At 43.0% G+C, this 25,022-nt stretch overlaps 1 protein-coding gene across 1 annotated transcript in view; it reads left to right on the plus strand.

Moving 5' to 3' along the window:
- Positions 1-25,022, plus strand: part of IPMK (inositol polyphosphate multikinase) — a 54,296-nt gene that overhangs the window by 4,180 nt on the left and 25,094 nt on the right. Inside the window, exons 2-4 of the mRNA XM_068255321.1 lie at positions 8,418-8,503; positions 13,320-13,416; positions 16,731-16,903. Of these exons, the coding sequence (XP_068111422.1) occupies positions 8,418-8,503; positions 13,320-13,416; positions 16,731-16,903 (356 nt within the window). The remainder of the gene's footprint in view (positions 1-8,417; positions 8,504-13,319; positions 13,417-16,730; positions 16,904-25,022) is intronic.

Raw genomic sequence — 25,022 nt, forward strand, 5'->3', positions numbered from 1 at the left:
ATTCACTGCCTCGCTGGCCTGATGTTGGCTCCCTAATGTGCAATGCACCCTCCATTGCCTAGTACACTATACATCGTCTGTCTGAGACTGCTCCTTGTCTTCTGCTGCCTCCGAGCGCTGTCCTTCGTCCATACACGCACCCCAGATGGTTGCTGTAGTAATGCGGGTGCATATGTGAGTGGAATCCATGCATCCCTCAACTGTGGCAAGATTCCCAGCCCCTGCACTGGCCACAAAACCCCACAGCATGTTGGAAGCACCACCATATTTTACTGTAGGTAGCAGGTGTTTTTCTTGGAATACTGTGTTTTTTTTCCTCCATGCATAACGCCCCTTGTTATGCCCAAATAACTCAATTTTAATTTTGGCAGTCCACAGCACCTTATTCCAAAATGAAGCTGGCTTGTCCAAATGTGCTTTAGCATACCTCAAGCGGCTCTGTTTGTGCTGTAAGCGGAGAAAAGGCTTCCTCTGCATCATTGTTGCATACAGCATCTCCTTGTGTAAAGTCCGCCGAATGGTTGAACGATGCACAGTGACTCCATTTGCAGCAAGATGATGTTGTAGGTCCTTGGTGCTGGTCTGTGGGTTGACTCTGACTGTTCTCACCATTCGCTGTTTCTGTTTATCTGAGATTTTTCTTGGTCTGCCACTTCGAGCCTTAACTTGAACTGAGCCTGTGGTCTTCCATTTCCTCAATATGTTCCTAACTGTGGAAACAGACAGCTGAAATCTCTGAGACAGCTTTCTGTATCCTTCCCCTAAACCATGATGGTGAACAATCTTTGTCTTCAGGTCATTTGAGTTGTTTTGAGATCCCCATGTTGCAACTCCTCAGAGAAATTAAGAGGGAAACTTAATTGACCCTCTTAAATACTTTCTCATAATTGTATTTACCTGTGCATGTAGGTCAGGGGTCACTGAGCTTACCAAGCCAATTTGAGTTCCAATAATTAGTTCTAAAGGTTTTGGAATCAATAAAATAAGTGCCCAAATGTATGCGACTTCCTAATTTTATTTAAAGAAAACCTGAACTGAAAATTAAAAGTCAAAATAAGCATACACAAGTGATACTTACCTTCCATGTAGTCTACTCCTAAGTGTCTTTCTCCTGTCCCGCGTCCTGTTTGTTCACTGTGATCAAGGGAATTTTCCGTCCTCCATTTTGAAAATAGCCATTACCCATAACAGCTTTCTGGTCAGCACACAGTTAAACTGTAACATCGCCCACTTGAGCCATAGGGAAACATGGACACATCAGTTCTTCTCTCAGCTGTAACTGACAGCAACTGATATTTTACTGACAGCAACTGATATATTTCAGATCTGACAAAATATTGTCAGAACTGGAAGGGATCACTGTAAGAAGAAAATGGTGAGCTTCTGAGAGGAACTGATGGCAAGGTAACTGTAATGTTCATTTGAAGTTACCTCATGTGTTTATTTTAAATATTTTTACTCAGTACAGGTTCTCTTTAAGCAATTATTGCACACTTCCTGTAAATCCAATAAACTTCATTTCACTTCTCAAATATCACTGTGTGTGTGTGTGTGTCTCCTAAATGATATATTTAACTGACATTTTTTATCGTAACAACCAACGATTTGTACAATAAAATCATGAAGATTAAAGTGGATCCGAGATGAACTTTTACTCGTTGCGTAATTGTGTTCCTTTCCTATTGTTTATAGGGCATTCCTCAAGCCAAATATTTTTTTGTTTTAATACTCTAATTCCCTATAAACTAAACAATCCTCGCCCACAGGTTTTCAGAGAGCCTTGGCATTTTCAGACAGTAGCAAGGGCTCATGGGAGCTCAGTCTGGGCAGGAGGATGGGGAGGTATTACTAGCCAGAGATTTCGGAGGCAGAAGGGAGGAGGAGGGGGGATTAGATTTTTTTTTTTTGTCACAGACTCAGGCCCATATGCAATTAGTTTTTTCTCCTGAGTTTTCTTCTAGGTGATATTTTTAAACTTGTAAATAAAATGCCCTTTAAACCCCCAGCAAGCAAGAAAATATTCACAATTGTTTTGCTAGTACTCTGTTACCTAATTTTTGGTACCTTTTCAATTGCTATGTGCTGGAAAGTTAGGAGATAATTTTCATTTTCTATTAAACTAACTTTCCAGCACATAGCAATTGAAAAGGTACCAAAAATTAGGTAACAGAGTACTATCAAAACAATTTTGAATATTTTCTTGCTTGCTGGGGGTTTAAAGGCATTTTATTTACAAGTTTAAAAATATCACCTAGAAGAAAACTCAGGTGAAAAAGTTAATTGCATATGGGCCTGAGTGCTCTAGATGCAGATAAGCTTGCCTCTGTATAATATTTACAAACAACATGGCTGCTGTTGTATCACAGGAAGAAATAATCATATTCTATTGAAGCTGTTTGGAGCTAGATTTGCTGTGTAAACTATCTAAACTTTAGATAAGATATAGAGACAAGTAAAGGTAGCCATACACTGGTCGATTTGCCATTAGATTGACCAACTGACAGATCCCTATCTGATCGAATCTGATCAGAGAGGGATCGTATGGCTGTGTTTACTGCAAACAGATTGTGAATCGATTTCAGCCTGAAACCGATCACAATCTGTTGAGCTGCTCCTGCCGCCTGTCCCCCCCCCCCCCACCCGTATACATTACCTAAAGCTGGCTCCGGGTCCTCTTCTCCGCACTGCACCGCATCCCGCACCGCATCCCAGCGTACACTGTGTCACTCCGTGACCAGGAAGTTCAAATAGAGCGCCCGCTATTTGAACTTCCTGGTCACTGGAGTGACACAGGAAGTTAATGTACGCTGGGATGGAAGCAGGAACAGAGTGGTGCAGCGCGGAGAAGATGCCCGGGAGCCAGCGTCAGGTAATGTATACCTGTATCGGATCGGCCGCCGCTAGCGAGGCGCCCCCTACCCGCGGGCGATCGACAGTAATTTCCCGCACAGCGCGATCGACGGACCGATCCGATTTCGGGAGGAAATCGGATCCGCGGGTGCATTTAGCGTGAACGATTGGCAGCAGATTCGATCCCAGTGATCTAATCTGCTGTCGACCGGCGGCAAATCGGGCCAGTGTATGGCTAGCTTTACTTGTTAGTTTTTTCATCTCGGATCTCAAACTTTCGCATTCCACTGTACACAAGCTGGGCGTACACCTACATGTGGTGAACGATCAGTATCTGTAGCTTATCTGATATCCATTATTTACAAACTTGATGTGTGCCCTTGTTCTTGTGCAGTTCGTGTTTATGGCCCCACTACACTCACAGCCACTCAGTGTTAATGGAATGGCCCTTCCCAATCAATGTAGACTATGAAGCCCAAAGAAAAATAATTGGGATGAACTGAAAGCCACTGTTTGTAGTATGTTAAAGTTCAAAACAGCACAAAAAAACCCCAAGGTACTCGCAAGAGTTGCCTGAAAGGTGTCCAGAGGTACTGAGCATCTGCATCTTTTTTGTTACTAGTGATTGCAGTCTTCAAAACACATTGGCTATCATTCATAAACATGTTGTCGGTAAAGAGAATCTGTGGGGGAGAACACAGCTGTCTGTATTTTAGACTTCAGTGTGCTCATTCATAAAAATGTATACAGTTGTGATAGCAGTGCGGAGATTTCCCAAACTAGGCTGGCGGTAGGCAGGCGGTAGGCTTGTGGAAACACAGGAAGCTGCCAAGTTGATACATTTCTCCGTCTTCCGATCTACTGCAGCTGCCTGGGAGGTCCGTGTCTCCATTAACAAAACATTGTTATCGCCACAACCAAGGGAGTGGTATTTCCCGTCCTCATACCGCTTGCGTAAATCTTTATGAATTAACATTTTGCTACATTTGTTACGATAGTCACCACACAAGGCAGTGATTTATCGCTCTGCTCGGGAATGTCAGCTTTTCATGCGGAAAGAGCTTTTATGAATGGAGAATTGCGCAAAAGGTGGATCAGCGCAACACCAGGCCGCCTCCGAATGGCCTCCAATCAGAGATGCACTGAGCCCCCCCAGGAACTACAAACGCACCTTGAACCCAAACAGAAGCTCTGCATATACACCAGAAGCATGGCTGTTAGGTGGGAGCAGCTGACCAAAAACAAATTAAATTAGTACATACCAAGGAAATGAGCAGCGCTACTTAAAAACAGACCAGTGCCTACCTGCAAAAGAGTGCAAGCCCCACTTGTGGGGTCGAATACACAGAGCTTCTGTTTGGGTTCAAGGTGCGTTTGTAGTTCCTGGGGGGGCTCAGCGCATCTCTGATTGGAGGCCATTCGGAGGCGGCCTGGTGTTGCGCTGATCCACCTTTTGCGCAATTTTCAATTTTATTTGGTAGCGCACCCAGGCTATGCATATATATAGGTTAGGATTTAGTTAGTGTTAGGCCCCTCCCATGGAGGATTGACTTCTTCGCAGTGGGAGGGACGAGTACTTAATAGGTTGCATGCAAGCTGTTACAGGAAACCAACATCCTCCTCCAGTGGTAGACAGGTCATGTGTATGCTCGGTGTGTATTCGACCCCACAAGTGGGGCTTGCACTCTTTTGCAGGTAGGCACTGGTCTGTTTTTAAGTAGCGCTGCTCATTTTATGAATGGAGAATTTGCTAAATGTTCGGTAAAGTCATCTGTTTTAAGCATTTCCGCATGCGGAAATGCTTTATGAATGATAGCCAATATGAGTTTAAGTTTTTAAACAATTGACTGGTTCTATACTATTTAGGGGTAAGCCCCTCTCTCTTAACCTGTTTTTAGTTGCTTTATAATCCTTTGGTGCCTCCTGTACGAGTTATTAGTTTTCCTAATCAATGTTCAGATGACAAATGTCCTCCTGTCCTTCCTCCAACCCCCCTCCAGAGTTTTGAATTCACGACCTTCCCTAGCATGTTTTCTGTAATAAAGCTTTGTCAAAGTAACATAAAGCTCCATAGACTTGCTGCTATAATAAGTCTTTGGAGCTTTTAAAGGAACTTCAAACATACTGTCATTAAGTTACATTAGTTATGTGAATTAAAATAGATATGTAATATAAACTCTTACCCACCCTCTTTTAGAACAGGCAAATGTTTGTGTGAACAGGCAAATGTGATTTCATGGGGGCAGCCATCTTTTTGGTTGAAAGGAGGTGACAGGGAACATGATGGCCCATACTCACAAGGGACTTTTGTCGCCTCAACACGCGGCGCGCACGTGTTGCGGCGACAGGTCGCCCGTGAGTATGGGCCGCGCGCACCCCGAACTGTCGCCCGGAACGGGCGCGCAACCCGAACTGTCGCCCGTCGCTGATGTCGCCAGACGATTGAAATGTTCAATCGCCTGGCGACAGTCGCCGCCGCAACTCCGCCGCAGCTGTCGCTAGTCCGCGTGAGTACGCAGACTAGCGACAGCAACCTCCATTGGGATACGCATAGCTTCCGGCGGGGGGAGGAGGAACGTCGGCGACAGCTTCCGTCGCGGCCGCTGGTCCCTCTTCCGCGTGTGTACGCGGAGGGACGTGGCGACGAGCTGTCGCCGGCCAGTCGCCCACACGCTCACGTGTGCTGGCGACAGGCTACTTTTGCTGCCTGTGAGTATGGGCCATTAGACACAGTTCCAATAGTCCTGTGTCCTGATCACCCCTCCCAATTGCTAGGCAACGAGAACAGCAACATCCAAAAGCCCATCATGCTTTGCACAGTATCAGGGGGAAAATACTCAGGCAGTTTTCTTTGATGGGGATGAGCTTAGCTTCTGTGCAGCCAAAAATGAGGCTTGGATAAGAAAATCAAAGTTCTGATGCTGTGAAACTGTTAAAGAAACACCAAGCCTTTTCAGTGCTGCTGAGTAGATTGTCTGGAGTAGTCGGGCGGTTCACTTTAATTTGTTGCATTTGCCTAGATGATTTAGGCACCCTAACCACTAATAACTTTTACCGCCCCGAGAGTCCAACTAAAATCCTTCTTTAAGGTCCGAGCCTTCTGTCATGCTGTCCCTTCCCTTTGGAACACCTTGTCACACCGAATCAAGACAGCTTCAACCCTGGAGACATTTAAATCAGAACAGCAAAACTACCTGTTAAGGACCCTTTCACACCAGCTGCGTTTTTTTTTTTTTTTTCAGAGACTTGCGATTTTCCAAATGCAAGTACAGTAAAGTTACAATTGGAATCGTGGGAATGCATTTATATTGACCACATTTCCGATTTTCTAAAAAGTCCTGCATTTTTTCCCCTGCGTTTTGATCTAGGCCAATCTAGTAAAAATTGCAAACTTCATTTGGGATTGTGTTTTGCGATTGCGTTTCACAATTTTTGACATGAGAGCATCATAAAATGCATTTTGCTGGCATTTAATATTGCATACTTGTACATTTTTCAACTGAACACATCGCTACATACTTATCTGAGACAAGCTTATGCTCTTTGGGTCCTACAGGAAGAAAAGTGCTTTAGGCCTCCTTCACAACTGTGCACATTTTAGCAACGCGTAATATCTACGACATGCAAGAACGGCAGAAGTGCAAAGACAACACTTCTGCTGTTCCCATCATATGCGCTGCGCAGCAGTGCGATGCGCTATCGCACTGCTGCGTGCATGTTTTGGGAAGCGCTTCGCTGACCCATTCACTGTCACATAGCGGCACAGTTGGCATGCGATCATATGCGTTTTGTTCCGATCGCACGGCCATGTGCACTAAATGATGTGAACGAACCCTTAATGTTTCATTGTTGTAGATAATTTATGTGCAACCTAGTATGTATGTGATTTTTGTGATATATAAAAGGCACTGAACAATTCACATACTGCCAGGCTGCTTAGTTCCCAGCAGCCTGATTTTTCTCTGCTGCTGTTTGTGGCTTTCTTTAAATAGTACATTCTCTCCTCTGAATAAACATTAAAACTGCAACTTGAGTTCCCTCCCTCCATGGATCCCCCCCCAAAAAAACCTCACCTGGGACATGCTGGATCTTAAAGGACCCCCGAGGTGAAAATAAATTAATGAAATAACAATTGTATCTATCATCCTTCTCCTAAAAATGACTTTTAAAGATATTTCAGTTTATTTTATATTTAAATCAAATTTTTACGTTTTTACTGTTTTTGTTTTTGCTCAATGACACACTCGTTGAAGTATGCCAGAGCTAAAATCTATGAACTATTGTCCCTTTTTATCTCTTTCCTGCTCTCAGAAGCATTTTTTTTTGCTAGGAAAGTGTTTTATAGTTGTAGTATTTTATCAGCAAGTGTCACACTGTAGTCTGACCCAGTCCTAACAGACAGGAACTGCCACTTACATACCTGATGTTTAAAGTGAACCTCCAGACTAAAAATCTACTCAGCAGCACTGAAAAGGCTTGGTGTTTCTTTAACAGTTTCACAGCATCAGAACTTTGTTTTTCTTACCTAAGATTTTTAGCTGCACAAAAGCTACGCTCCGCCCCATCAAGGAAAACTGCCCGGGCATTTTTCCCCTGATGCTGTGCACAGCATGATGGGATTTCCTATGTTATTGTTCACGTTGCCTAGCAACAGGGGAGGGATGCTCAGCACACAGGACAGTTGGAACTGTGTCTTATGCTCCCTGTCACCTCCTTTCAACCAAAAAGATGGCAGCCCTCATGAAATCAAACATTTGCCTGTTCTTTTAAAATGGGGTGGGTGAGAGATTATATTACCTATCTATTTTAATTAACATAACTAATGTAACTTAATGACAGTATGTTTGTTTAGGCTGAAGTTCCTCTAACTCTTTCAGTAGGAACACAGCACAGTTATTTGTGTTCTAGGAACTAAACATACACATGTCTATCTCATTACGTCACATCACCTCGGGTATCCTTTAAGCAACGCCTGAGCAATCCCAAAAAATCCATGGTTTGCTCCACTGGCTAGAAGCCACTCCATCGCACACCATGTTGTGGCTCCGCCTCCTCCTTAGTAACATAGGCTACTATCGTATCTGTACAGCATTGTGCCCTGAAATGTCACCCAAGGGACACAAGGCTTTTGGTTACCTGGTTGTTACTTGTTAAAATGCCCTGCTTACTTGACAATGATGGCAAGTAAGCAAGATGAATATATTCCATCTCTATATTTTATTGCATTAACCCCTCCTCTTCTCTACTGTTACTTATTGTTGAAAATACTTAAATTCCAAAGGAAAATTGAAAACCTGAAAGGAAAGAAATTATCTAGTATTCCTACAACAGTCTAGACATCATTTTGGGAGGAATTAATTTACGGTAGCTTTTTTGGAGGGAATTTAGTGTTAACCTACCTGTAGTTTTGCTGTGCTGTGGGAGGAAACCCAAACCTGAAGACTGCATGCAGCGAGTGACCTGGGTGGAATTTTAACCTGTGAAATTTACTTCAGATCTTTTTGTTTTGTTTGTAAAGGGATAATTGTATACAGAATAATTTAATTTTTGTTTTTTGCTTTTGTTAGGAATATTGCAGCATCCTGATGGAACTGTCCTTAAGCAATTACAACCTCCACCTCGTGGACCAAGAGAACTGGACTTCTATAATATGGTAACTGTCTGGTGTACTTGGCCAATCCTTAGAAATGGAGTCTGTTTGTTCCTTGGTCACATTGCAGTATTTACCATGGAGAATGGCCAGTGGGGCTGCACAGGCTTTTAATATTAGCACCAGTAATGGATCAAGAGGAAATGGGGGCCCTAGACAAGTTAGCAGTTTTTCCCACCAGTGATGGTCACCTGGCTTTTTTTTATTCCTAGTAAGATATGGTGGGGGCTAGGATCCATCAGGCCCCTAGACTCTCTCCAGGCCCAAGGCAACTGCCTAGAATTTCCTTGTAGATGATCCGACCCTGATTAAGGCTCCCTGCTCACTGCATGCGATGCCGATTTTTAATCGGTTTTAACATCTGATTCCGATTTTTAATAGTTACTGCATGCTGCGTTTTTTCCTCCGTTTTTCTGTTGATTGCAGTCAGGGAAAATCGGAATCGCAAAACGGATTTGCAGTGTGCAGGGAGCCTAATACTTTATTTTTCTGCATTTATTTTTCTGAAAAATGTAATTTGCTTAACTGGGAGTCTATCTTCCTCCTTTTGTAACCCGCCCAAAGTCTGTCTGCAAGGAAAAAGAGGGGGAGGGGAATGTGGGGAGAACCAAGAGCCAATATAGTGTAGTAAGTTTTGTGACACAGGGATTAAAGGATTACTGTAGGTGGGTAGGGGAAAAAGAGTTGATCTTACCTGGGGCTTCTAATGGTCCTCCGCAGACGTCCTGTGCCCGTGCAGTCACTCACCGATGCTCCGGTCCCTGCCTTGATTCACTTCTGGAATTTCCGACTTTAAAGTTGGAAAACTACTGCGTCTGTGTGCCGTGTCCTCGCTCCCACTGACATCACCGGGAGTGTATTGTGCAGGCCCAGTACGGTCTGCGCCTGCACAGTGGTTTTTCGACTTTAAAGTCAGAAATTTCAGAAGTGAACTGGAGGAGGGGACCAGAGCATCGGTGAATGGCTGCATGGGCACAGGACGTCTGCAAGGGACCATTAGAAGCCCTAGGTAAGTTCAACCCGTTCCTTTTCTCCCTACAGTAGTTCTTTAATACGACGTAAATAATTATACTCACGTTTGTGTGCCATGGAAGTGACACAACAGCAGGTGGGTGGGGAGAACAAACCCGACCCCAATTGGGTTAAAAAGTGGCGCCCTGCAGTTATGAACAAAACAACAAAGTGATCTACCCTCCACACGAGGTGGTATGATTATGTACATGGTTCACAGGCACCAAGGTGAAATAAGGGCTGGTTCAGACGGACGTTTGGAGGCGTCGCGTTCGTTGGCGTCGCGGCGGCAATGCGTTCGGGCTTTCAGCAGTGTTCGCATTGCGTTCGGATGCGGTCGCGTTTTTTCTTCCCCTAGGGGAACATTACCCGTCGCGGTTAACCGCCCCTGGAAGCAACATGTAGCTTCCAGGGGCTCCTTGAACGCCAGTGAAAATCGGGACCCAAACGCCGCGTTCGTGTAAACGCGCATGAAAGCTTGGTACAAACGCTCCCATTCACTTGAATGGGAGCGTTTAACGCCAAGCCCCGAACGCTGGCGGTAAACGCTGCACAAACGTCCGTCTGAACCAGCCCTAAGATTATTAAAACCTGTTTTGAAAATAGAGGAGGTAAAGGTAAACTTCCCGCTTGAGTACAAATCTCAATGGTGACGTTCAGAACTGTAATTTTATTGATCCAAATGAGCAAAACTCTTAGTTTGCAACGCTTTTTTTGGGAGTAGGTGACTGCGTCTGCTGGCATATTAAAAAAAATAAAATAAGGCGCTAGGCCCCACTACAGCTTATTGGAGATTTTATTCTATATGCCTGGTATATAGAGTAAAGAAGAATTAAGGAACCTGGACCCGAGAAATGCGTTGCAATCTGTTTGCTTATTTGGATTAGTAAAATTACAATTCTGAATGTCACCATTGAGTTTTTTTCCTCAAGAGGAGGTAAGTTTACCTTTTTCCCTTCTCTACTTCTTATGCTGTTTTTAATACTTTTATTTCACTTTGGTGTCTGAACCACATAGAAAATCTCTCTGTAATTCTCAGCTTTATCCAATTTAACTGTAAAAAGAGAACCCAAGGGACCATATGCAATTCACTTTTTCTCCTGAGTTTTCTCCTTGGTGAAATTTTCAGAACTTAAAATAAAATGCCCTTTAACCTCCCTAGCACAGAGACGCCGGAGGTCACCGCTCTAGCACTTTGCTAGCTGCGCGTTTAACTCGCTCGCCGCCGATCCGCCGTTACCCAATGCGAAAGAGGGCCCCCCCCCCGGGACCCCTGCGCAGCCTAGCCAATCAGTGCCAGGCAGCGCTGAGGGGTGGATCGGGAGTCCCTGTGACGTCACGACGTCGATGACGTCACTCCGTTTGTCGCCATGGCAAAGGGGGAAGCCCTAAAGGAAATCCCCGTACAGAACAGGATTTCCGGATGGGACTTCACGCCGGTGGCGATCGGAGACGCTGGGGGGATGCTGCAGGGAGCAGCCAATAATGTAGCTAGCGCAAGGCTAGTTACATGATAAAAACAAATTGGCAAAAGAAAACCTCCCACGGTAAACCACCAGCAAGCAAACAAATACTGAAAATAATTTTTGCAGTAATTTTGCAACCAGTTTTTGGTACTTTTTCAATTGCATAGTGCTAAAAAGTTATTTTAAATTGAAGATGAAAAAATATCTCCCAGTAGAAAACTCAGGAGAAAAAGTGAATTGCATATGGGCCTGGGTGTCCTCAATAAAATCATCCCTTTAGGCCCTGTTCACACTGGTAATTTAGTGGCAAACTGATCTGTTTAAACCGATCTGATTACCGGTCGATTGGATCAATTTTCACTCTTTTGCCACTCAGCTGCTTCCATCCCCATATCCCATCCCCAAAGTGGATTTTTCTCTTTAGAACGGTCTGTTTCTACACTAGTGTGAAGAAACGTTTTCTAATTGCCCCCAATGTAGGGCTTTAGGATCCATTTCTGTTCTGCTGGGCTTAGCGGTCCAGAAAAATTGTTGCAGGAGGAAACTTGCAGTCCTTTCAGCGGATCGTGCAAAATGGATCCGTTCCAACGGACGAATGTGAACAGATCCTTAGGTTAACATTGGATCTGTTCTCTCCCGATCCTGGAACAGACTGTTTTGTATCGCTAATTTGAAACGGGGTTATATGTTACAGATAATCTGAATATACCTCTTATATGCCTGGAAAGATTGCCGAGAACATTTTGCATCACAGCAAGTTTAAATGGACTCACAGAATGTGTGGGCAGTTTCCACATCACTGTATTACCAATAAGTAACATCTCTCAGGCAGAGCTTAGCCACTCTGCTGTCTTTATAGATTAGCTGTAATTTCAATAATCTATTTTCTAGTTCTTCCCCAGCGCATTTAAATAGGTGAGTTTTCCAGCTGACTTGGCTTGAGTTCAAAACTTCTGCATCTCCGATCTTTTGAAGGATCTTTCTGGTCAGAATTGATTTTTACCACACACCACATGTTGAAAATTGATCAAACTTTTCGATGCAGTATGGCCTATCGATCGGCTACCACTTCTGCCCCGCCCCCAATGAACCTAGATTTTCTGTTCTGTCCGTTTTGATATTTTCAATGATTTTTGGTTAAAAAAAATTGTTCATTTTCCAACGAACATTTTGGGGTAATTGGATTCACAGTATATGAATCAAATCTGCAGGGAATCTGACCTAAAAATCAAGTTTATGGGTGCTTTTACTTTGAATTACTAAGCTAGGTACAGTCCCTACACAAAGCTATTATGTTCTGTACTCTATTAAAACTTTTACTCCACCACCATGTAACCGTGTGTGAGTGGTTTAATGGCTACGGCTTTTGTCCAAAAGGCGCAGGGTAAGGTTGGCATGAGTGACACGTGCATAGTGCCCCTCCCAGAAGGCTGCAGGAGGCTGGGCTTCTGAGATGACGTGATGCAGTCCCAGTCAGATCCTGCAGTATGACTTCACTAGAGCTCTGATTTAGTGTCTAGGAGGGTTCTAGGAGTATATATGCAAAAACCGCTCCAGAGAATTTGGACACGGTGAAACCAAAAAAACAGGAGGGGCGGAAGGGAGTAACTCTGCTGCCAGCTATTGCTGGAGGCTGATTTACACTTTTTTTAAGTAATTTGGGCTCTGTCTTTTGCTGACGCCCAAATTACCTTCTCGCAGTTACAGCCTTAATTCACATTACTGCCTATGGTGGCCTCATGGTGCACCCAAATTTCCTGACGCCGTTTTGGTCTGTTTCAGGGTGTGTGAGGTCCTTCGCTGTGTTTATCGGGATGTTCTGTCTTTTCTGTAGATAAACTTTAACTCCAAATGGTTTTGACATTAGTCAATGGTGACATTCACCCTGTCCATTTCTGGGAAATGTTTTCATTTTAGTTGTTTATCCAGTGTTACTGAATTCACTTTAATCAGGAGTCAGGGCCAGACTAAACTTTTGGATTTATATCTATACCAAATTCTAAAATGAGTAGCTTTGTTTCTTACTTTGAGGACATCTCTCCTTCATCGCAGCCTGTGATCATTCATCTGTCTTTGAACCTTGACAATTGGCAAGATACAACAGACCTCGAGCCAATGAACGACACTTTTGCTCCATTACAAGCTCGTTAGGGAAAAAGTTTGACTTCACAGCTACTGTGTCTCTGATGTTTGATGTGTTCTTTTCCCATGGAAAAAACATCATGATCAGTCAGCTTAACATTTCACAGATGCTGCCTGTAAAGGGATCAGAGCCAGAAATGACTGCAAAGTAGTCAAATGTCAATGACAGATTTTTTTCCACATTTCATTGTTTTTCACAGGTTTTCTCAAGCGACTGCACAGATTCTAAGCTCCATGACTTGCGGACATTTTTGCCAAAATATTTTGGCACATGGTCGCCTCCAGGAGCTACAAGTGGTACGTACGGTTCCAGTATAAGTTCACTGTTTTTTTTTTTCTTATTACATGTAGCCCACCCCAAAGCATACAGCCTTGTTAAAAAGTATAAATCTTTACGGTTATGAGACCACTGGCCCTTGGGATGTGCCATTTCTCTAGAATAGAATGGAATCTGCATTTTATTTAAAGTGGAGTTGTCAGCTATACTATCTCAGAAAAAAAACACACATATGTAATTAGATAAATACTTGCTCTACTTAAATAACATATGTATTGCACTGTCCACATTTTGATTTTAATGTTTATACTGTAGTAAAAAATGTTTTGTCCAATTTGTCTGTGCCTATCTTGAAGCCAATCCTGACATCATTACCTCCCTTACTCTGTCTGTGTATTATCCCCCCCCCCCCCCTCCCTGTCTTCAGACACTCCCACCCAGCTCTACAATAGAAAGTGCATTGAGAAATATTGGCTAATCAGAGGCATGGGAGGGGAAAACAGGAGGGAAAGAGGCTTCAGCCAATCAGGCTGCATTAGTTAAGTCTGAGGGGAAGTAAAGAAGAAAAAAAGAAAACCCAGCATGCCCTGCAACGTCCTTTGTGCGGCAGATGTACCAAATAAGAGCCAGGGAATTGTTTTATGGAGAAGAAAAATAGTGATTTTACCTTTTGTATTGCCTGGATAACATCCTTAATACTTAGTATTAGTACTTAGTATTAATACTAATAACTAGATAAAAATGTATTGATTTTTCATTTTATGCCCGACAGTTACTCCTTTTTAAGAGGTTTCATCCAGGTAATATTTTATTGTAGTTCTGGTTAGTCTAATGAGGGATCTTGACTCAATGGATTGGTTCTTGATTTGTTCCCATCTGTGGGAATTTACACAATTTCCTGTCCACATAGGAGGTGAGGAAATCTGACAGCAACAAATAGTTATTTTTCATAGGTTGGAAAAGTTAAGACTCTTAACTTTTTTTTTTTTTTTCTTTCTTTTATGCTCTGTTCCCAGGACCACTAGTTTTCATAGTAAAGTCACAATACTCCTTGGAAGTCAAAGGGACAGCAAATGGGGGGAAATATCTCCAGGGGTGATAGCGACACCAATGAACACCCCAAAAGTTCTCAGACTGAACATTGCATGTTTTTAATTACAGGCAGAAGGTCTGATTAGTATATATGTTACAGGCAATGTTTGAAATTCAAGTCTTCTATAGAAGGCCTAAAGCCTTTCAGGCAAAGTTCAAAATGCTTTCTTTCATTTCAAAATGCTATGTGCATTGCCTAGAACCTAGGCGGTCTATAGAATACCCAAGACCCATATAGGCGAAATATGAATTGAACAACCTGATAAGGAATGACAAAAAGATACTACAGTAGCATCCTGGTTATCTGGAACTCAACTAACCAGCAATCTCGACTGACAAGCTTAAATTGCCGGCAGTGCTCCCCAGTGGTGAAGTCTTAAGGTGCGTACACACATGCGACTATAGTCGTTTGAAACGATCGTTCCCCGATCATTTCAAACGACGATCGTTTAAAAAAAAAAGCAGCCATCGACCATTAAGTCTAATGCCGGACGAGCTAGATCGTTAAAAACGAACAATCTAGCTTGGCGAATTTTTTCCAATGACGATCGTTTGCAAAAGTAGTACATCGTTGGAAAACGGTCGTTCGTACTAGGCTTGACATGCGCATTTTGCTATTTCTCCATGGAACTTTTCATTTTTATGCACAAGCGCAATAGTTGCTTTACGTGATGTAACGTTCGTTCTAACGATCAGATCGTTACACACCTTTAAAAGCTAACTTTACTTAGGTTGTTCTTTTGTCGACTGATCGTTGTCGTATGTGTGTACGTAGCTTTAGAGCTGAAATCTCTGGCTAGTAATACCTCCCCCTCCTCCTGCCCAGACTGAGCTCCCATGAGCCCTTGCTACTGCCAAGGCTCTCTGAAAACTGTGGGTGGGGTTTATTTAGTTTATAGGGAATTAGAGTATTAACCACCCTGGCGTTCTGATAAGATCGCCAGGGAGGCTGCGGGAGGGTTTTTTTTAAATAAAAAAAAAACTATTTCATGCAGCCAACTGAAAGTTGGCTGCATGAAAGCCCACTAGAGGGCGCTCCGGAGGCGTTCTTCCGATCGCCTCCGGCGCCCAGAATAAACAAGGAAGGCCGCAATGAGCGGCCTTCCTTGTTTTGCTTACACCGTCGCCATAGCGACGAGCGGAGGGACGTCATGGACGTCAGCCGACGTCCTGACGTCAGACGCCTCCGATCCAGCCCTTAGCGCTGGCCGGAACTTTTTGTTCCGGCTGCGCAGGGCTCAGGCGGCTGGGGGGACCCTCTTTCGCCGCTGCTCGCGGCGAATCGCCGCAGAGCGGCGGCGATCGGGCAGCACACGCGGCTGGCAAAGTGCCGGCTGCGTGTGCTGCTCTTTATTTGGCGCAAATCGGCCCAGCAGGGCCTGAGCGGCAGCCTCCGGCGGTGATGGACAAGCTGAGCTCGTCCATACCGCCCAGGTGGTTAAAACAAAAAAGTATTTGGCTTGAGGAATGCCCTATAAACTATAGGAAAGGAACACAATTATGCAATGTGTAAAAGTTCATCTCAGATCCACTTTAACTGTCAGCAAAATGTAATTTTGCCTTCTTTAAACAGAAGCTATTTGCAATAATTCAGCATTAAGTGAGCAACTGTGGATTCCCATGATGCATCACTCCTGAATATGCAAATCATGTCTTACTGCCCCTGAAAGCAAGCCTGCACATCCAGAACTGCTGGTATATAGTGAGCCTGTAGTTAAAGGACAACTGTAGTGAGAAGTATATGGAGGCTACCATATTTATTCATTTTTAAACAATACCAGTTGCCTGACAGCCCTGCTGCCCGATTTAGATTCAGAAGTGTCTGAATAACAACAGAAACATGCATGCAGCTAATCTTGTCAGATCTGACAATGTCTAAAACACCTGATCTGCTGCATGCTTATTCAGGGTCCATGGCTAAATGTATTAGATGCAGAGGATCAACAGAGGATAGCCAGGCAACTGGTATTGCTTAAAAGGAAATATGGCAGCCTCCACATACCTCTCGCTACAGTTGTCCTTTAATACATTTTACAGAGCCACACCAATTTGTGTTTTTTATCTCTTTTAGCACTTACGCTTAATAGCCTGGATGCCTCTGTCAGGTAGCTGGGTTTTGGTGTTTCATAATCTGAGATCTGTGTTAACCTAGAAATTAATTTGTCTTGGGGATTTATCATTTTTAATTAAGAGACGTTTACGGTATGTGAAAACTTTTTTTTTTTTTTTTTTTGTCCTACAGATCTTTATTTAAAACTGGAAGATGTAACTAGGAAATTTAATAAGCCATGCATCATGGATGTGAAAATCGGGCAGAAGAGTTATGACCCGTATGCTTCTGCTGATAAGATCCAGCAGCAGGTCAGCAAGTACCCTCTGATGGAAGAGATTGGCTTCCTGGTACTTGGCATGAGGGTAAGTCAAATCCTCCTTCGTAGCACTGCTTGGTGTCCACTAAAGATGATCAGTGAATACTGGTAATTTTATGCAGCTTGAAATTGGGGCAATCAAAATTGTCAGGAACGGCAAGTGATTGGCTCCAAGCTGCAGGCAATTTACATTCAAGCTGGAATTATAAGCATCTCATTGACCATATCAAATGTTCACCTTCCCAGATATTCTGAGGTGCCTTTAGACAATTTAAAATCAAGGCCGATTAACTAAACAACCTGACTAATCTGCACCCGGCCTCAGAAATGCTCAGACCGGGAAGCATTAAAAGGAGAAGCGAAAATCCCTCTCCTTTTATTTGACCAATGTGATAAAGGGCTCTTTCACACCAAGTATATTGCAATCATATCGAAGAGCAGCATGACCAAAAAGTTGCATTGTAAATGCGCACGTTGGCTGGCTAAAGCACAACACGCTGTTTGTTACTGTGTCGGAATTCACTGCACTCTATGTGGAAGCCCTATAGGCAATATCACTATGATGATCAGGGCTGTGGAGTCTGCACTAAAATCAACTTCTCAGTTTATGAATCCTCCGACTCCAAGTACCCAAAATTACTCAGACTCCTTAGTCTAAACTTACCAGGGCTGTGGAGTTGGTACAAAAAAAATCATCCGACTCCGACTTATCATTTTTATGAAACCACCTATTTCAGGTACCCACTAGGTATCTAGGTACAATCTAGGTTCCCTCTAGATTGTAAGCCTTTGGGCAGGGTCCTCCTCCTTTTGTGTCCTACCTGATCATGCACCTCCATTACTGTGCACCCGTGCTATGCATCTGAGTGAACCTAACTTGCCTAATCTCCATGCTCAATCCAGTGACTGACTAAGCATTACCTGGTACTCATACTGTGCTGTGTGATCTGGTTTTCTATTATTCCTGTATTGTCATATTGCTGAATGTCACCCCTAAATATTGTCTGTAACCTAAATTAATGTTCAGCGCTGCGTAATATGTTGGCGCTTTATAAATACAATAAATAATAATAATACCCAAAAATTGCTCCATCTCGACTCCAGAGCCCTGTCGATGATATTGTCCGTAGCTCAGCTGGGATTTGGTGTGGAAGGGCCCTTGGGGTATATCCTGTCAAATTGAAAACTATGGTTGTAATTGTTGTCCATTCTTTGACTGCATGTCAGTCCCATGAGTCGGAGGGGTATGAGTTCCTTGCCAGGTTCAGTCTCTTGCTCAGCCTCATATTACTTAATTTGATTGTTCTGATATATTAGAAGTATTCATTTAGCTTTCATCATGGCACTCTTTTCTTTATAAAATAGTACTTTTCTCTTAAATCTCATTTATTGTTGTAAATGATGGCTTCTCCCAGTAGGCTTTGCAAGCATCTCCTCTGATTCCCTCCTCTTTCTTGAAAAAGGGGGAAACCCCATTGCTCCTGTATTATTGTGTAGCAAACATTTTGTGCCTGCTGCTCACACATACAGTAGCCTATTCTAGCAGACTTTATCCAGAAATGTGAAGAACGTTACTTCCTTTTATACCCAAGGTCATTTCCTTCTTTGTTTATGGCAAAGCAGTGTTCAGTAATGTGATATTTGTGGGCATTGGGCCTTCCTGTGTAAAAATGCAAACTCTGGATATAATGTCCTCTGGAAAGTCAGAGGCAGATATATATAAAAACACAATGGCATCTTTTCAACCTATCTGCATGCAAATATGGAAAACTTAATCATGAAATGATTATCGCCCAGGAATCGCAACTTTACACAGTTGCCTCTGCTTTCTTCTTTTAATGACACAACACCGCATTTGGTGCCCTGGTCTCCTTCAGTTTCTTGCCTCATCCATCCCTATCCATTGCTGCCATTCTCCAGCAGTGTATGTTTAAAGGACCACTATCGTGAAAAATTCTACATTTTAACCAGAGCTGTGGAGTCGGTACAAAAATCATCCAACTCTGACTCCTCAGTTTATAAAACCACTGACTCCAGTTTCCCAAAATGGCTTTGACTCCCACTCCTTAGTCTAATACTTTCCAGGGCTGTGGACTCCTCACTTTGACTCCAGTTTATAAATCTACCAACTGAAACTACCAACTCTGACTCCAGGTACCCAAAATTACTCCGACTCCACAACCCTGATTTTAAGTACTTCACTACTGTTTTTCCCTGTAAAATCCATTCATTCGACAATAACTTTTTCACTACTTATCACATTTGAAGGACACCTAAGGCAAAAATAAACGAATGAAATAAACAATTGTATATCTTCCTTCTCCTAAAAATGTTATTCTACAGTTTTATTTTATGTTTAAATCTAATTGTTAAAGAGAATCTGTACTCTAAAATTCTTAAAATAAAAAGCATACCATTCTATTCATTATGTTCTCCTGGGCCCTCTGTGCTGTTTCTGCCACTCCCTGCTGCAATCTTGGCTTGTAATTGCCATTTTTATTCATCACAGGCAAAGAAAAACGTGGGCACCAGTAAAATGCACACCTCTGTGTTTAATGATGCATTGCAGCAAACATTCCAACAGATTTGACAGCAAAAAGGCAATACTTCACCCCATCCAGGTGCACCCAGCATAGAGACCCCTCGGTCAACAATTGTTTCACATCAGAGATGCATCATCAAGGACCCTTCAGATCTTGGCAGCGTGGGACAGGAGCTCCACGCCAGCAAGACAGCGCTTCCCTTTTAAAGAACTTCCGGGTGCGCTCACATGACCCCGTCGACCAATCAGATTCTCCTGTACGCATGACGCAGCCGCATATATGCAATAGGCATGCGCATGCGACATATGTGGGTTGGCTGCCTCCCACAGCTGAACGTCGCATACCATGCGTCCATTCATCCACGTGGGATACATTATGCTGCCAATCCCTAGCAAAATACTTGTTGCTCTTAGTACAGGGTTACTGACCAACTAGGGGGAGCAATGGCCAGGCGGCCTGTGCATCCACCTGGAAGAATACTCTAGATAGGAGACACGGTAACTCATACATGTAAATATTTACGAAGATCATTAGCAAAAAGTGAGAAAAGGTCACCAAGTGTAATGAAACAAGAAAGACAACGCCACAGATTCAGCCCAAGAAGGAAATACATCAAGGAGATCCATATTAGAAATAGCTTGACTATTCACATTACCCTCCCACTTAACCCCTCCCATACATAAACCCTCCCTCAAATATTCCCTTACAGCAAATTTATAGATGCATATCTAGTATTTACATTAGGAGCAGAAAAGCCTAGGTCATCTTATTTCTACCTTTCAAGGAACACAGCAAGGTCATTTTTATCATTGAAACCTAACGGACCCTTGGCCTCGGTTTTAGAAATTAGATAAGCTTCTCGCTGCAACAATATTTTCTCACGGTCCCCTCCCCGTTTGGGATTCTGGACATGCACCAAGCTTACCATCCTCAATAGTGAAGGGTTGCTGTTGTGCGCCGTACTAAAATGCTCGACCAGCCTAGGTACTCCTCCTTCACCTTTTCTTATAGACCTGATGTGTTCCACAAGTCTTTCACGCATAGGACGCGTGGTTTCACCGATATAATATCGAAGACAGGGACAGAAGAGCACATAAACGACAAATGCGGTTCTACATGTAATAAAGTGTTTGATCTGGACGTCCAGATGTCCCAACCTAACATTCGATGCTCTCAGCATGTGGCTACATGTAGGACAAAAACCACATGGGAAACTTCCCATAATTCTTCTACTGTTTAGCCAATTATCCTGATGCTGCTGAATCTGATCGCTTTGGGTAACCACAGAACCCAGGGTAAACCCCTTTCTGTAAGCTATAGTAGGTGCCTTAAGCACCTTATCTTCTAATCCTGTGTCACGTTCTAAGATGAGCCAATTTTTGGAAATTATTTCCTTTTTCCTGACATAGGTGTGTAATCAAACACAAAGATGAAGTTATCCTTGTCTTTTACTCTCTCTTCTGGGAATTTTTGGTCTTCCGCCCCCTCCAGTAACGTAGAGTAGCAGAAGTGCGCAATTTGCATATCTCTGCAGCAGCCGCTGGAGAGATACGTAGAGGGCGCACTTCTCCAGCGTAGCCCGGCTCCGATGACGTCAGTGACGGGAGCCGGTTCTTGTAGATGCGGGCAGCGGTGGATGGCGGCGTGGGATCGATCAGCGCGTATGGGGATGGAGGTAGCCCCAGGTATGTATAGAATCTTTTCTTTACTTTAGCTCTGGTTCCCTTTAAGTGCTGTATAAATGCCACGTATGTATATTATACTGTACTTGTTCTATTTGTTTAATGTACTATCGCCGACCCTGTATGTGCCAAAAACAATTCCGGGTGCAACCCCGTTGTACTTGGCAAAATAAATGATTCTGATTCTATTTATCTTTAAGAAACATGTACTTATTATGTATAAGAGATTGTATAAACGATTCATCCAACACCAATCCACTCCCAACCATACAAACATACATAGAAAAGTCTATATGACTCAGAGTGACTTGGGTTGAAATTTAGCAAGGAAAAAAAGCAGAACCTATCTGCACCCAGGTCAAAACTCAATGAGTCAAAAATATAAAAATAATTTCATTTATTGATATGCATTAAAACATGTATATAAAAAAAAAACAAAAACATACAAATGAGGGTCTGAGTATCTGGACAGCTGAGGGAAAAACAATTGATGTTATAACATTCTAGCAATATAACTTCTTTACACATGCTGGCAGCATGTGAATCACCATTAGTTCAACAAATTTTGTTGAACTAATGGTGATTCACATGCTGCCAGCATGTGTAAAGAAGTTATATTGCTAGAATGTTATAACATCAATTGTTTTTCCCTCAGCTGTCCAGATACTCAGACCCTCATTTGTATGTTTTTTTTTTTTTATATACATGTTTTAATGCATATCAATAAATGAAATTATTTTTATATTTTTGACTCATTGAGTTTTGACCTGGGTGCAGATAGGTTCTGCTTTTTTTCCTTACTTATTATGTATGTTTCAATGTTTACAATTTCCTACAATAGAGGACCTGTACTAGTTCTTTGCTACCGTTAATGACTTCATCACATTGCCAGAAAGCTTTTCTTTCAAAGATCTAATTACATTTTTCTGGCTGTCTGCAGGCAAACATATGGAAAATTGTTATTTTGAAATGAGGTCCCGCTCACTGCAGCCTTTAAATGCTTATATTAGGGATAGTCATTGAGATGCAAATACTTCCGAGTTGATGCAGGATTGTGCAGATTCTGAATGCAGTTATGCAGCTTGAAAATGGAGCACTCATATCCTACTGAGGTGACATTTGATTGGAGTTTTCAAACTGAATATGTTTTCATTTAGAATTTGCATAATGCTGCACCAACTCAGAATTATTTGCATCTCATTGACCATCCATAGTCAGTGAGGGGCTTAATATAAGTGATCGCTCACAGTTTGACTCTCATGATCCATGTCCATTGGTAAGGACGTAGCTTTTGCGTTGCACCTCCGCATGAACAATACTATGAATGTTTAGGTTAATGCGACAGTATTTATTTTGCAAATTCTTATTCCCCATTTTTATGTCCTGTAGTGATCTTCCCATCCTTGTTTGTCAGAGCATTTTAGTTTTGTCAGTACTTATCGCTAAACTTATCTTAAAGGGATACTTAAAGGGGAACTTCAGCCTAAACAAACATACTGTCCTCAAGTTACATTAGTTATGTTAATTAGAATAGATGGGTAATATAATCTCTTACCCACCCTGTTTTAAAAGAACAGGCAAATGTTTGTGATTCATGGGGGCTGCCATCTTTTTGGTTGAAAGGAGGTGACAAGGAGCAGAAGACACAGTTCCAACTGTCCTGTGTCCTGATGACCCCTCCCAGCTGCACGCGCTGGGCTTCAAATGTCAAATTAAAAATGTAAAAAAAAGAAAAAATTGCACCAAAACAGCAGAACGAGACCAAAATCAGAAATCCCATCATGCTTTGCATAGCATCAGGGGAAAAAAGCCCGGGCAGTTTTCTTCTGTGCAGCTAAAAATGAGGCTTGTATAAGAGAAACAAAGTTCTCATGCTGTGAAACTGTTAAAGAAACACCAAGCCTTTTCAGTGCTGCTGAGTCGATTTTTAGTCCGGAGGTTCACTTTAAGTAAAAAAAAAAAAAAAAAAGATTTTTACTCACCTGGGGCATCCCTCAGCCCCCTGAAGCTGTATGGTGCCTATCCTGCTATAGCAGCATACAGGGTGATATAGCGGCTGGGAACGCGGAGAATCACTCGCGTTCCCAGCCTGTCGGCGGCTGTCGTCGAACCCGGAAGTAGCCGCCGGCGGGGACAGGAGGATCAGAGCGAGGCTGCGAGGGCACCATACAGCTTCAGGTGGCTGAGGGATGCCCCAGGTGAGTAAAAATCTTTTTTTTTTTTACTTAAGTATCCCTTTAAGCCTGGTACACAATATCATTTTCCATTCAGATCAGTGGGAAATTTCCCATCCAATAATTTTCAGCATGTCACTACTGCAGTACTGATCTCAAAATTGTTCCCTTTCTCGATCTAAAGCAGATCAAACATGTTCAAAGCTATAGGACAATGGGAAATTTCCCATTGATCTGACGGGAAACCTGTATTGTGTGTACTTGGGATTGGTAAGAATCTGTCGTTTGCAATTTGTGTGACCCGGTTTCCCTTACCCTGGGACAGATAGTGTTGAGAATACACAAATTGTAATCAAAGGGACACTGAAGTGGAAAAAAAGTATATCATGAATTGTATGTGTAGTATGGATAATTAATAGAACATTAGTATGAAAGATGTCTCATTTTTATTTTTAGTGTTAACGCATCAGTACTTCATGCGCATCATGTCATACGCATGCGCAGTGCGCTCCCGGCCAGCGCCTGCGCAGGTAGCCTGACTCCGGCGACTTGGAAGAGGGTCCCGGGGGGCATCTTTTAGGTATGATGGAGGGCTAGAGAGGAGAATTGGGGGTGGGTTGGAACAGTGGGCATCAGGACAGGTGGTAGTATATGCCTGCTCCCCTGTTTCACTTCTTTTATTCGCTTCTGGTATCCTTTAACTCAATCCTGTACTGGAAACATGACTCATATCTGTGCTACTAATGTTCTATTTCTTAGCTGTACTATACATACAAATCATTATATCATAAGTTTATTTTCACTTCAGATTCCCTTTAAAGAACCTCTGTAACCAAAAAAAAGGTTCCCTTGGGGTACTCACCTCGGTAGGGGGAAGCCTCAGGGTCCCAATGAGGCTTCTCTCTCCGCTGTAGCTGCAGGCAGTCCAGCGCTGGCTCCCCCGAAGTGTCCTGGAATCCTCCCTCGACAAGCCTGACAAGCGCTGATTTATTTACCTTTCCTGGCTCCAGCGGTGGCGCTGTTGCGGCAAACCTTATGGAGATAGGCAGAAATACCCGATCTCTGTTGGGTCCGCTCTACTGCACAGGCGCAGGACACTTGCCGTAGAGCGGGCCAACAGCGATCGGGTATTTCCACCTATCTCCGAGTGGAGAGCGGATACTGCTCCTGAGCTGGACCCGGGGAGGTAAATATTTACATGCCCGCTGTTCGGAGCGGCATGGCGAGAACGCCGTGGGACACAGGAGGAAAGGGGAAGCCTCGATCGGATCCAGAGGCTTCCCCCACCCGAGGTGAGTACCCCCAGGGGAACTTTTTGCAGTTACAAGTTTTCTTTAAAGCGGACCCAAACCAAACATTTTTTAATTCAAGATATTTAGTTGCACCACTCTGACACATACAAAGATAAATAAACACTCCTTCAAGACTGAGCATTTCAGTGCATGTTTTTCACCCTTCTCTTTTCATAACTGGGGTTATACAGGTGGCAGCCATTAGCAATTTCTCCTTTGCTGGACACCATCTACTTCACCAGTTTGCCGGATTCTGTCCCGGCAATATGAAAGGAGGGCAGGGGTTCCTCCAATAAATGTAAAATATTTTATATTTGTCATCATGCAGCTGAAAAAAGGCTGCTATTTATTATTATAATTTAGAAAATAGAGTTTATTTCTGAAATCTTGTATTTTTAATTTGGGTCCACTTTAAGTAGGTATGCTGAATTTCACCCCCTCGCGATTTTGGCATATTTAAATTAGTTTTTTTCC

Source organism: Hyperolius riggenbachi, chromosome 10 (assembly GCF_040937935.1).
Source record: "Hyperolius riggenbachi isolate aHypRig1 chromosome 10, aHypRig1.pri, whole genome shotgun sequence".
Taxonomy (NCBI): domain Eukaryota; kingdom Metazoa; phylum Chordata; class Amphibia; order Anura; family Hyperoliidae; genus Hyperolius; species Hyperolius riggenbachi.